Genomic DNA, 14,906 nt, shown 5'->3' with positions numbered 1-14,906 from the left:
AAGCACAAATACCATTAAAATAATTCACTTGACCTTTTTATATCCTTCACATCTCCACCTACAGAATTTAATAACAAAACCTCTTACCTCCCCCAAAGTTTAATTTCCATTCGAAATATTTTCTATAATATCAAAATATCATTGAATAATAATTTTTGTAAATACTCGAAAAGATTGATTCAAATGAAACACCCTGTATATACACTCTAATGTTTCTTTAGTAACTAGTTGAGCAATACGACAGCGTAATAGAGTCACGTAACCATTGCTAGACTATTTCAGATAAAATTAATACACATCAAGTTGTCCAAGGCACTGGAGCTGTGTCTGTTTAAAAGTTAACGTTAAAAAATAAGTACAAGATAATTATGGAATCATGTGAACTACTATTGCGATATAAACGAATATATTTTTCTGAAATAAACGATATTGAAAGATTTATTATTTATTGCGTACTGTGTAAATGAGATTGAACGACTAATCAGATAAATGTCGGATGTTACTATAAAATTAGACGTCACGAGTAAAAAAATAAATATGTACGTAAAAAGTTTGTAGTAGTTCATTCAGTATTTTTATTTCATTTTTGAAATAAAATGTTGTAATCTATAACAACCCTTCAGAAAATCATTTTTTGGTAATTTGATGCCACTTTTTAGTTCACCGAAGAACTTTAAAAATTGTGCAAATTGAACAGATGATTTGCAAAAAGTTATCAAAATAGTATCTTTGAATTGCGTATAATAGATTATGGTATTTCTTTATTGGAATATCACATGATTGCATCATACGACATTTCATTAACCTCATTGGGTGCGATCACAGATTGCCCTGGCGCTTAAATATTTCAATAATTGTTTACCATTGCAACAACGATAATTTTTAAATATTTCTACTTAAAGAATTTCTTTAGTTAAAAATAAAAATTTTTAAGCTTTAATTTTAGGTAAAATCTTTATTTCACAGAAGAGTTAATTTTTTCAACTACCCCTTTGTAGTTCTTTGATAAATTTCATTTAAAAAGTTAGAATTTTTAATATTTTCTCATGAGTCAAACCATAATTATCTTATGTGCTAATTTATTATTAAATGCAGCAGCTGAATGTAGCATGAGGCAGCTGCAGCTACGCCATTTTGTTGAGAAAATAAAATTAAAAAATTCTCTAGTGTATCTAAAAATATGTATAACAAAATTCATTATTATTCTTTATAATAATATAATAAATTTACTACATATTTTGTATTCATTCAATAATAAAAAAAAATTATGAAAAATAGCTTTGATAGTTGAGGACACAGATGTCATCTTTTAAAACAAAGACGTTTTAATAATTTTTTAAAGCATCATACATATAAAATACAACAATGAACAGTGAAAAATTACAGAAAAAAAATGTGTATTAATAGTAAGTATGTAATACTTTAATTTGATTAAATTTGATTTAATATTTGGTTAAAGCTTCACTTACCATCGTGAGGCACCTACCGCACCGCCATTTTGTAGATAAACTAAAATACAAAAATACTCTGGTACACCTTAAAATATGTACAATAAAAGTGTCCTAATAGACTTCCCATTTATTTAACCATTTTGTCAAAATAAATAATCATATCTTTACTTTCTCACCTAAACGAATTTTGGAAAAACTTAATTTAAAAAAAAATATAAAGTAAAAATGAACAGTGAAGTGTATAAAAAAAAATGAATGAGAAAGTGTTAACTTAACAAGAGAAATTGAAAGCATAGCCTAAAAATGACACGAGTGCACTGAGGGTTAAAGCACTACTAGATTGTCATCACGTGTGAAACGTGACCGTCTGATTTAGTCGGGACACGTGACAACGACGTTCCGTCACATCTGTTTAATAATCAGAACGAAAACCGAGTACAGTGTCTCATCGTTCTCCTGTCCCCACTCGTGCACGCGTATGTCGATATCGATCTGAACAGTGTCAATAAGGAGCCATCAGATCCATTTACACGCATTTATGCAGGACGAGCGTCGATGTAACGCGTCTAATATTAGCCTCAATCAGCGTCAATAAAGAAGAAAATAGCGTGACACGAGTACGCGCTATTATTTATCGTCTGTAACGTACACGTGACGTGATTCTTCGCATGATATATAAAGGTATCTTGATCTTGAACGAAATTATATTCAAACCTGACATCATATAGAGCGCCAGGCTTCCAGACAAAGAACCTAACCGTCACTAGCCGATAGCGATTCTTGCGATACGAACGCTTCGTTTAGTCGTCGATCATCAGTGTCAAAGCTGAAACATTCTCTGTTTCTTAAAACACTTTGATCCTCGTGACAACAAATAGTGTCCGAACTCGAAGAAAATGCGCAACCCGAGTACAGAGCAGATTCTCAAAGACGAAGAATGTTTCGAGATCATCCGCAAAAAGCTTCACAAAGATTCGATGGAGGACTTCTCTCTGATCACCTACGAGGTGGTGCCTATCAACGAGGTGAACGGCTTCATGGGTCAGTACTTTACTTTGAAAGCTACGGTGGCCTCACCGCAGTCGCCCATGGAAACGAAGAACATCAAATTCTTCACGAAACTCCCGCCTCCCGTCACGAGTCCGCAATACGACTTCATTCAGCAGTACGGAAGCTTCAAGAAGGAGGTTGCCCTTTACACCACCGTGTTTCCGGAAGTGTTGAACGGCCTGGACAGCAAGTGCATCCCGGAATGCTTCCTGGGTTTGGAGAACGACGTGATAGTCTTAGAGGACATGGCTCACAGCGGCTACGAAATGACGGACAAACTGAAACCGTTCGACTATGGACACTGTAAAGTGTTGATGAAGACCCTGGCGAGGTTCCACGCGAAGTCCCTCATCTTTGAACAGTTGTACCAGAAGAGTCTGCACGACGAATTCTTTCATTGCATGCAAGAGACGCTGTGGCCGCTGAAGGACGGTAGAGCTAAGTCCATGTTTGATGCTGCTGTGAAGGGCATCGATTCCGTGATCGATCTGATTCCGGAGCTGAACGAGGAGCAACGAAAAGTATTCAGGGCGAAGCTTACTGATTTGTGCGTTAATCACGCGGATAAATTGCTGCCGTCCATCAAGCATAAGAACGTACTCTGCCATGGAGACTTGTGGGCAAATAATATCTTGTTCAAGTACGATGTCGACGAGAAGCCTGTGGAGTGCTGTCTTATCGACTTTCAACTTGCCAGGTAATTAAGAGTGTTGGCGACGTCTTAATTTTAACCCGGGGTTAAGTTGACACTGGATTTGAGAGTTAGGGCTTTGACAATTTTTTTTGGAAAAATGAGGAAGGATATGGATAATCTGATGTGGGTCTGTTGTTGTATGAGTTTTGAGGTTTACGAAAGTATTTTTGTATTTTATTTTTTTGAGAAAATGGCGGAGATGTAGCGGCCTCATTGTGGGTACCTTTGATGGTAGTTGCTAAATGGTATATATGATAATTTCAGTATGGATTAAGCTAGAACAAATGTCCAAAAACTGTTATATTCTACAGGAAATTTACTGAAGAATTACGGAAGAATTTTTAAAAATATTAATTTGTATGAAAAATAGCGAATATTAGAAGAAAGTACTGTTTTTGTGTAAAACATTCTTTTCACAGTAGCCGTAAGGCAACTGTAGCTCCGCCATTTTGTCAAGTACAGAATATCAAAAAATATTTTTATAAAGCTTAAAACCTGCACTACAAAGAACCGTCAACAGATTTTCCATCTACCTCATCGTTTTCCCTAAAAAAATGATCAAAACTGAACAAGTCAAAATTCAATACCAAAATATTGAAACAAATCACAAATATAATTTTTCTTTTTCAGGTACAATCCACCTGCCCACGACATTCTCTGTTTCTTACAATTCACAACAACCCGAGAGCTTCGAGAAAAGCACAGCGACGAGTTGTTCAAGATCTACCACGAGACAATGGCGGAAGCTCTAGAAGAAGCTGGCCTCGACATTTCCACCGTTTTCCCATGGGACAAGTTCATCGAGTCCATCGAAGATCTGAAAGTCATGTGCATCACCCATGGCGTTTTGAACATACCGATCATGCTGTTAGAGCCTAGTGCAGCCAGCAAGTACTTCTCGGACCAGCCAGAGCTTTTGGAGAGCATTCTCTACGTGGACAGAACACCATTGATCTTTGAGCAGATAAAGGACGTGCCTCAATACAGAGCCAGGATGATGGATGCTCTACTAGAATTATACGATTATGTGACCGGCTAAAAAAAATTCAGGCTGACACCACAGATATTAGATGCTTTTTCACTGTAGATAACAGGGTTATGATGCACCAGTCGCTATCTTGGAAAGTAAGCGACGAGCACAGCGAAATATAGCTCAGATGTTCGAATCAGAAAATATTAGGCCATATCAGGTAATATTAGACCATTCGAAGATTATAAACAAATTCTAACTTCAAAGTTTGAGGCATCAATGATTTGCAACGCTTTACAAAATTGTATGCTTATTACGTCACTTGTGATTGCACGAAATATTGGAACATTATGCACTAATTAATTTAAATTTGAAGCATTTTAGATGTTAGTCGCTAATGTTCGTCGTGAGGCAAATTATGCAATGGTGATGTAATTACGTAAGATAGGGATAAAACGGCTGTTTTCGAAACGAGTGTTAATAATAGCGAGAGCAGTTATTGACTGATAGACAATTGTATAAAGTGAATGATACGTTTGATGGAGGGATTTTTAGGTTATATTTATTTAGGTATTATGTAATTGTGATATATTTTATTACTGTTATTGTAATTTTCATCATTATGCAAATAAAGTATAATATGTAAAAAGACAGAAATGTTCATTCTCACGTAATTAGTTTAACTAGTTTAAAGTATTTTGAATATTTCATTCTTGTTGGTTTTTAAAAATTTACATTTTCGCGCGCTTTTTGGAAAAGCGATGCTAGCGCCATCTCTCCGGCGAACGGGGTGAACTACACACTTTTTAAACACTACTTTCATTAGTTCTTAGTTCCACCACTGGGCGGCGCCGCGTATACCTTTTTTGGTTTAAATTAATTAATATAGTTGACTTCATTAGCTTTACTGACTGTAATATGAATTCAATTACATCGGAGTGCATTATTTTACTTTGAATTATTTTAACTTTAACAATTTTTATTGAACTTTAACCATTTTTAGACTAATCCTAGTAGGGTTTCATTGTCATGTGGCGCCGTCTAGCGGTTGAAGACGGAACTAACGAAAGTAGTGTTTCAAAAGTGTGTAGTTCACCCTGTTCGCCGGAGAGATGGCGCTAGTAGTACTTTTTCAAAAAGCGCGGGAAAATATAAATTTTTAAATACATTTATGGAAGAATAAAGCTTTCTACTACTTTGAACTTGTTCAATTCCTTGAGAATGCACGATTTACATTCCTATAACGGTTCTAGAATGGTTTATATTCTTTTTATATATTAACGTCGAAACTCACTATAGTTTATGAACTGTTCTACTTCCCATCTTCAGTTCAACAGAATATATTACAAACAGCATTGCTTTACCATCACTTTTAGAATTCCCTGTATTTTTATGCAAACTCTTCCAGAGTTAAAAGACAATAGTTTTGTTATTATTATAGTGTAGCTGTGGCTTTACAAAGGAAGAAAGAATAAAAAAGCGCAGAACTGTCAGCCATTTCAAATCATGCACGTGGTTTGCAGAAATGGCGCCTTGTTTTGGGACCATTTCAAAGCTACATTCGAAAAAGTGCTACTAATGCAACAATAATTTAACATGGATTTTCAAGCATTTTTAATAGAAAAAAGTCTTTCATATTGCATACTGTCAAATATCTTTACAAATCCTCAATTTTTTAAATAAATTCAAGAATAGAAAAAATAGAAAATTGTCCCTCTTCAAGCATTCTTTTTCTTTTAGCTTTAATTGAAAAATATTTAACTATTTATTATACACTAATGTATATTAGTGCTTTCAGAAAAGTTATTAAAACAATTTGACATAAAAAGAAATCCAATAAGTATTCCTTCAAAAAAAAAAAAAAATAAATAAAAATCTACATAATTTTCAAAAAATAAAAATGCTACTAACAATTTTAAAATTGTATCTCAGCATACAAAAATCTCCACAAAAAATATCAATCAAATACTATAAGTCCAATCGAACAATGTAAACTAGAGGCTCAATAAAAAAATGTCAAACATTTACTTTTGTGTATATAATTATTCATATCATCAATTATAATGAATATATAGTTATGTACAATATTGAATCTCATTCTTTAACAATAACATCAACAACATGATTAAACAACGTTCCTCATTGGTACACAAATTGTAAATGTACAGATAAAAAAGCATTAGATGAGGTCAATGAGGCATCGAAGGTGGCGTACGCTCAGCGCGCCTTAATTTTCTTCTTCTTTTTTTCCCTTTTTTTTTGTCTGTGTTTTTTTATACATCTTATAATTTCCATGTACACGTGTATGTATATATCGATGCATTACAATTTAATAACATACATCGTATATATACATATCATACATCGAATCATATATATATATATATACGTATATATATATTTATCAATTTTGGTATCTTGTTCGATTTGTTTTTTTTATATTTTTTTTTTTCATTTTCTTTCTTTCTTATCATTTTCGTAGATTTCTTTAAACGTTAATTATGTATACTTCGTTTAGATACACACGTTCCACATACACACAAATGCGCCACGTGTATCCGTGCGACGCACGAGAATACGATTACGGGTGATGATATCGATTGAATCGGTGCATGATTTAATTATTAAAGAGAGTGCATGAATAATTTGTATCTCGCAAGCAGCCAGGCACTAATTGAAAAATTCAACAAAAATATTAACCTGTAGAAAATAATGTTACAGTAGTGCGTAAATATAGGGCGCCAGTTTTGTCGGCCTGTAGGACCGTAGTCATCCCCAACTACGTTTCAATCATTCACAATGACAGACAATTAATGTGCTGACGTAAGAAAATGGGTCCATATTGTACCCCTTCAGAAAAGAAGAAATTGACCCACTTTCAAACTTTGGAATTTTGGGCCTTAGGAAGTTTGGGACTTTTGGAATTTGGGCCTTAGGAGGTTTGGGACTTTTGGAGTTTGGGACTTTAGGAAGTTTGGGACTTTTGGAGTTTGGGACTTTAGGAAGTTTGGGACTTTAGGGAGTTTGGGACTTTGGGAGAGTGGAATTTGAGGAGTTTGGGACTTTACAAGTTATGGATTTGGTAAATTTGGGATTTTGGAGGTTTGGGCCTTAGGAAGTTTGGGACTTTTGGAATTTGAGCCTTTAGGAGTTTGGGACCTTGGAAATTTGGACCTTGGGAAGTTTGAGACTTTGGGAGAGTGGAATTTGAGGAGTTTGGGACTTTACGAGTTATGGATCTGGTAAATTTGGGATTTTTGAATTTTGGGCCTTCGGAAGTTTGGGACTTTTCAAGTTTGGGATTTTAGGAAGTTTGGGACTTTGTGAGAGTGGAATTTGAGGAGTTTGGGACTTTGGGAGAGTGGAATTTAAGAAGTTTGAGGCTTCACAAGTTATGGATTTGGTAAGTTCGGGATTTTTGAATTTTGGGCCTTAGGAAGTTTGGGACTTTTGAAGTTTGGGATTTTAGGAAGTTTGGGACTTTGTGAGAGTGGAATTTAAGTAGTTTGAGGCTTCACAAGTTATGGATTTGGTAAATTAGGGATTTTGGAATTTTGGGACTTAGGAAGTTTGGGACTATTGGAATTTGGGCCTTTAGGAGTCTGAGACCTTGGAAATTTGGACCTTAGGAAGTTTGGAACTTTAGAAGATTGGAATTTGAGCGGTTTGTGACTTTACGAGTTATGAATTTCGTAAGTTAAGGATTTTGGAATTTTGGGCCTTAGGAAGTTTGGGATTTTGGGAATTTAGAACTTTGGGAGTTTGGTACTTTAAGAACTCGAGACTTTACGAGTTTTGTATTTGGTACATTTGAGATTTTGGCAGTTTCAGACGTTTGTAATTTGGGACTTACAAAGTTTGGAAAGTTAAGAATTTGGGACTTATGTAGCTTAGTATTATAGGAGTCTGAGACTATACAAGTTCTGGATTTGATTAATTTGAGATTTTTGAAGTTCAGGACTTCAGGAATTTTGGTCTTTGGGACTTACGAAGTTTGGGACATTAGAAGTTGGAAACTTAGGAAGTTTGGGCCTTTAGGAGTCTGAGACCGAGTTCTGAATTTGATAATTTGTGACTTTGGAAGTTTGGTCCTGTGGAAGTTAGAACTTCAATAACTTAGGACTTTGGGACTTCAGAAACATTGAACCTTTTGTACTTTTAGACTTCAGAGCCCTGAGTCTCACAAAATAATATATGAAAGTGGGTCTCAACCAATAAAATTCTGAGAAGTCTCATAGATTATGGGGTGTATAATCGCATGCTGTGTTTGGTGCAAAAAGTGTACGCATATTAGGACCTTGACATTTTCAGTAAAATTAGGGAACTTGCATTGGCGTAACTAGGATATTTTTCTAACGAAGACCGAGTCTTTTACTGAAATTGTCAAGTATTAATGTTAAAATTATATCAAATTATAATAACATAGTTGTTATTCCAATTAGAATTATCACCTTAGAATATTAACATTTTAAAGTTATTTGGCATTTTTATATGAAATGTGCCTATCATTCATGTACTGTACGCGTACCACAAGATGAGTTCTAGAAATTCAGAGAAGTACATTTATTTTCTTTAGTTTTCTGTCATCAATTTTCACTGATGCGTGACTTGTAAACAGTTAGTGCCAAAAATACATGTAACGCAAGGAATACATTTTTCGCTTTAACCACAGCCACATTTCTTTCAGCATCTCAGAACTCATCTTGTGGCGCGCGAGTACGTAAATGATTACTAGGTTCACTCCAGAAAAATCCTAATTACGTCAATGACAGAATGACCACAAAAAAACAAAATTTTCATATTTTTCACTTAAGACTAAAATTGTGATAAAAGTGATCCAAATTACACGTGTAAATAATTTTCATTTCCTTAAATTTCCACGTGCCATACATTTCGGCACTACTGTAATCCTACGATAATTCTACTATGTACAATTAAAAACGAAGAACATATTGATCTTTGAAAAAGAAAAGAAAAAAAAGTTTGAACGCCTGGCTCACCCACGCGACGCAAATTACGACCAATCATCTAAAACTCTACACAAGGCTCCGACAAATTTCATTTGTTTTTTTTTTTTATCACTTAACGAACAATTTCCACAAAATCTAACGCACAAATTTTTTTTTGTTTCGTATATAATCGCATCAAGGCGAGGCAGGGTCACCGAGAGTCCTTCGTTTCTGATTTTTTTTGAAAAATTACTAACCCGCCAAAACGATTATTATGAAAATCGACTACTCGTGCGCGTGAACTGTTTTTTTTTTAAAAACGAAATCGCGATTTATTTATTCTTTTTTTTTTATTTTTTTTCCTTTTTCAGCAACGCCTCCGCCAGACATCGAATTTTACAAAAAAGAAGAAAATTCTAAATTGTCTTTTTTTTTATAATCTTCAGTCAAATTTTATTCGCAGACCTTTCATTTGCCATCAGCAGCAATGAAATATTTAACGAGAAAGGTTCTTTCTTCTTCGTTCGTTTCGGAAATACTGCAGGAAACCTTCCGCTACACTCTCAATCTTCGATATAAAACGTTACTTAACGATAAAACAAGAAGAAAATATTGGGATTATATAATTTCGCTTGTGACCCACTTTCAGCCATTTGAATTTTCAAATTTTCCCGCCGGCGGCGATTCGAACGCTATGCTGGACAAAATAATACTTAACATAAAAAATATATAATGTTTAATATTACACTAACTAGATTATCTATCTATAAAATTATTAACCAAAAGCTAATTATTTTTCATAAAAATAATTAAAAATTCTACGAGTATATTTCGCTACTTATACTTATATATTGGAATTGAAATATCGTAAAATAATCTGAAATCTATTATTCGCTTATCACGTAGAGATTATAATTGAAACTAAAAGACTAACTGAATAAAAACAACTGAATAAAAAAATAACAAATAAGCCTAACTAATAACAAGCTCCTAAAATTTCTTGAATTATATCCAGCAACGCGTATCTCATATTTTAATTCTAATTTTTAACATATGAATCTACACAGCAAATTTTTTAAACTAAAGCTGAAAGCGTGTCGGTATTTCAATAATTTAAGATGGTTATACCAGTACATTTTATCACAAATTCACTTTAAAATTCAATTACATTAGTAACATTAATATCTGAACACTGGTAAAACTTTTTATCACATGAAAATAATTTTCAAAATAAAAAATCATCCTTCAACTGAGGGATTTAAATTGGAACTACTCCATATTTTTTATCAAATAAAAGAATATTCTTTCAAAATGTTTAAATTGGATTTTGTCCTATTTACCAGTGTTCCTTTTGAATTTGAAGATACAACCACCTTTGTACATTAAACATTTGAACAAAAGAAACAATAACTCGATTTCATAAAAGAAAAAACGAAACGAGTATAATAAACGAGGAGCAACAAAATTGCTTGCGGCTGAGGCTGCACCCTAGTCCCGTCCACACAAGATGGAGTCATCCGAACCGCACACCTGACCAGCCCTTCTCGCCTTAATCGAGCCATACATAGAAAGTTATATACAACGATATAACACGAACTGCAGTGGCAGTGAATAGTGCATATGGATATTGCAAACAGCAGCAATGGCGGTGGCGGCGACGACTCGTAATCGCGATACACGGCAGCGTCTACCACAGCTACTTTTAATATTTTCTTGTCCTTGGTAAGATCAATCCACTTCGTTTGCAGCACGTTATCCGAATTAATCGAATAACAATGATTGATATTGAACAAATCGATCCCGAAGGACTGACGTGTCCGATGTGCATCGTGTTTGTTTGCTGTTGTCTCACAACACATCATTCCACTTCCGTTAGTTCCGTACACACGAACCGTGTCACCTTGGTTCCCGTCCTTTTGGTTTCTCCTACGTTTTTTCATCGATGTAACATTATATTCGGTGCGCGTGTGCGCGCACGCATGTGTGGTTTCTTTTTAGTTCTTTTCGTAAATCCGTAGTAATTTACGACATACTGTTCTCTTCTCGGTCACGTGGATCCAGTATATGTGTGCACGCGCGCATGTACATGCACCTGTATGTCCTCGTATATGTGTACTACTACGTGTGCGTGTTTCAAAGTTTTTGTGTGTCTGTGTAAGCGGGGAGCGAGGAAGAAGTATCCGAGTAATTGATGTGTTCGTGTGTTTCTTCTTACATGTATGTATACCTCTTATTTGATCCATTTTTACATACATACATATATATACATATACATGCATATATACATATATACATACATACATATGTGTATACGTATATGGATGTACACCTAGGTGCAATGTATGCTTCTCTTAGTTACAGGCAGTGTGGAGGTTAAAGACTCAGCACTTATTTGAAATAGAATATGAGTAAAGGCTATAAGAGCCAGGGAGAGCTAGAATGACATAGGGAGATCCAGGGAGAGCCTACGCATAGATGGAAGAGTATAAGAATCAAGGGACAGGCAGCTTAGTGAAAGAAATCTTATAGAGATCTAAGGAGAGCAAGGAGAATCTAGCAAAGCTCAGGAAGAACCAACTAAATATTAGAAGAGATCCTAGGATAGTCAGGAGAGAGACAGATCTAAGTGGACCAAGAGGATCCAACAAAATTTAAGCGCAGCAAAAGAGCCTTCCTTCCTACACACTTCCCTTTACATAAGGGAAGTTTAAGTTGCATGTGAGTGCACGTACATACACAGGCTGTCTCAAAAAAGATGTATACCGTAAGTCCATACGTGTGATACCAAAAGGAAAGTCCATCATTATTTCCTGCGACTAAAAATTGGATATTCGATCCCATCTGGTCCCATCTTATCAAAACAGTATGAATGCCCTCTTATCATTTTGACAGTGCTTTCTATGTGTGCGCTTGTCTATCTACACGTGTCTCTCTGTGTGAGTGTAAACTTTTGTGACCACATGTCAAATGGGATTCCTCTCAAGTCGTACATCCAATCTTTAATCGTTTACAGAATTTCTTCTGGAAAATTTGCAATGTTTACGGTGTGCATCTTTTATGAGATACCCTGTATATACATTTGTATGTACATACTCGAGAATGTCACAAAAATATATAAAAGGGGAGAGCGTCTATGTATACATATGTATGTGCATATATATCTATAATGTATATATATACTGATATATAGTCAGGTAATACTCAAGTTGTGTGGAAAAGGGTGGTTTATTGTAATTATTATTTATGCACTCACACACACACGCATGCACGCACACATGCACGCACACACGCACGCATACACATATCACACACACATTCATACATACGTACACCTTTTATGTATAGAACCTGTACAAAGTGCTTGATTGAGATTTTTATCGTTAACCGCAAAAGAAGACACTCAAGGTAATGTTTACAGGTAGTCCCTGCACTCCCTTTCACACGTATTCTGCTCTGTCGTGGCACACATTGCAACTCCTTTTATTTAAGACTACGTATACATGGTGATTGTTGCATCAACAATGAACTATCTTTTTCTTCGATAAACATAAGAGAAAAGCAGTGTTGTTCACTGTATGATTCAATAAAATCCACTTGCTTCATTGTTTGTAGATATGATCCAAGCAGCTACAAAATTTGTAACTATTTGCTTAAATATAAATATGTGCTAAAATAATAACAATTTGAAATTCAATATAACTGCATAACTGATACTTTACATACACCATTCAGTTACTACTACTAGTTTAGCAACATGTAAATATAAAATTAGAACATTAAAGATATTTATGTATATTAAAAAATGTAATGAAACCTTTCTAAAAATGTCTATCCCTATTTTATAAGCAGATGTAAGTAATATCTGGCTGCACTCAAAGAAATATAAGCAGCTAAAATTGGATTTTATTCAATCATACAATTCTTCCTGCTATCAGAATTTTATATTATATATATGTATGGAAGCTATAATTTACATTAGTTGCAAAAATCACCCTGTAAATGCGCATATACGTGTACATGTACATATACAGGCTGTGACACAAACTTTGTCTGCTGAAAATATTCTCATTGTTGTCAGAGCTACATAGGAGTATTTTAAAAACTGTATGGCATCAAATAATTTCATTGACATAACTATAATGTATATTATTTGTATAAACAATTATTGCAGATCGAATTGAATTGAAAAAGCACAATGTGACTGAAAAGAATGTTAACTTTGAAATCTATATTTCTTCAGCTACAAACAGAAGTTATTGATAAGTTATAAACCATACAATTTTTGTAAATAATATTAACTTGTATCTGTAACAATGAAAATATTTGAAGCGAACAAAGTTGGCATCCCACCTCTTATGTATACGTATTATTCTTTTGCAAACAAGGCAAGGTATAAAATCATGATACAAGAAACGAACACACGACTGTCATTGCGAAGTGAACGATGTTTCTATATGAAAGAACCAGAAGAGGTCCCCTCGGTTGTAATGTATCTCAATCAACTTTTTACAACTTTTCTGTATCTCTTCCTCTTTCCTCCTCCTTTGACTTCTTTTTACAGTTTTCCACAGAATGACAACGTGTCCGTCTATTCTGCGCCTATTTACATATCCTGAATGAGCTACAGCGATGGTACACGTTTAGTCGCGAAGGCGATTACAATTCCTCAGCGATCAGCCTTGAAGATGTTCTCAAGCGTTAAGCTGCTTGCTTCGCATTTAGGTATAATTCTCGTTTCTTCTGTACTTTGAAAGAGTGGGGAGTGGGATCTAGTCACACAGTTTGATGCTTGAAAGTAAGCCGTTCAGTCCTTATGCCGCCTTCCGTCGAAGACGTTCTTATTTAATGTCGAATAGCGTAAACGTGTAGCTACCCTCGGACCTGTGCTTCATCATACCGTTTCCCCGGTATCCCTTCTTTCCTTCTCTCCCTTTCTTTTGGCAAATCTTCGTTTACTTCTTCCTTCTTTACAGGGCATGCCTCAACGCAAAAATGTTCAGTCACAATGTGAAAATCAACGTTACACAGCGATGAGTGATTAAGGGGATAAAGAAGTTTGCAGACACTATTGAAGGGAAACCGAAAACGGCTCTAAGCGCCAGCCTAGCGACACGTGACCAGCAGCAAAATCGGACGTGTTAGTGACTTATTGTATGGACGGGGTTTTGCGATAATCCGTTGAGAACATGTAGCATCGTACCCAAATGGTAGCCAACGAAGATTCAATGATATTCGTAGGGACGACGGGCGGCATGATGAGTTTCCTTTGCCTGATTTATATGTAGGAATAAGGTCCATCGGTGAGGGCGCTACACAGTAACAGTCAGGAGGCGTCGTCCTTTCCTCGTGCTCCTCTGCTTGGCTTGTATTCTAGACCTGGGTCGAACTGCATCAGCACGAAAACCTGTAAACATACAATCATTTATACATTTCATATATTCTATAATATTGTGAACTTTAGAATATAAACTCAGAGGGATACTGATACTAATTGCTGATGAAGAGCAACTGTTTTCATATTAGCTTACAAGTTTCAGATAAACTATATGTATAACATTTCTTCAAGGTTTCTTATTTTTGGTTAGAATGTGATCATATGGAATAGTGAACCTAGGTGATGGTTATGGGCATTAGCATACATGGTGTATTTAATGATGACTAGCCTAATATATAAAACTGAAGAACTTTGGTTTAGAGAGAACCTAGGACAGTTGAGTTATTATGGTTGGAATGTGATCATATGGATTAGTGAACCTAGGTGATGGTTATGGGCATTAGCATACATGGTGTAT

The 14,906-nt window shown here is 35.1% G+C and overlaps 2 protein-coding genes across 38 annotated transcripts in view; one reads left to right on the top strand and one right to left on the bottom strand.

Annotated features, from left to right (window-relative positions):
* The first annotated feature begins 1,934 nt into the window (after positions 1-1,934).
* On the top strand, positions 1,935-4,816 carry LOC100878484 (uncharacterized). Its single transcript, XM_003703138.3, has 2 exons — positions 1,935-3,198; positions 3,826-4,816. The coding sequence occupies exons 1-2, from the start codon at positions 2,348-2,350 to the stop codon at positions 4,232-4,234; spliced, it is 1,260 nt and encodes a 419-aa protein (XP_003703186.2). The 5' UTR covers positions 1,935-2,347; the 3' UTR covers positions 4,235-4,816.
* A 1,775-nt stretch (positions 4,817-6,591) lies between these two features.
* Positions 6,592-14,906, bottom strand: part of slo (calcium-activated potassium channel slo) — a 139,511-nt gene continuing 131,196 nt past the window's right edge. For all 37 annotated transcript variants that reach the window (XM_076532436.1, XM_076532439.1, XM_076532433.1 and 34 more), the window contains one exon: positions 6,592-14,518. In XM_076532436.1, the coding sequence (XP_076388551.1) occupies positions 14,438-14,518 (81 nt within the window). In that variant the 3' untranslated portion in view covers positions 6,592-14,437. The remainder of the gene's footprint in view (positions 14,519-14,906) is intronic.

The sequence above is a fragment of the Megachile rotundata genome, chromosome 6, assembly GCF_050947335.1.
Source record: "Megachile rotundata isolate GNS110a chromosome 6, iyMegRotu1, whole genome shotgun sequence".
Classification (NCBI taxonomy): domain Eukaryota; kingdom Metazoa; phylum Arthropoda; class Insecta; order Hymenoptera; family Megachilidae; genus Megachile; species Megachile rotundata.
Note: the sequence above shows the minus strand (reverse complement) of the source record. Positions and strands in the feature narration are given on the sequence as shown.

Excerpts from the sequence above, each read along its gene's own strand:
- LOC100878484 (XM_003703138.3), top strand. The coding sequence starts at position 2,348 with ATGCGCAACCCGAGTACAGAGCAGATTCTCAAAGACGAAGAATGTTTC. Across the intron at positions 3,199-3,825 it reads ATCGACTTTCAACTTGCCAG|GTACAATCCACCTGCCCACG; the intron begins GTAATTAAGAGT and ends TTTCTTTTTCAG.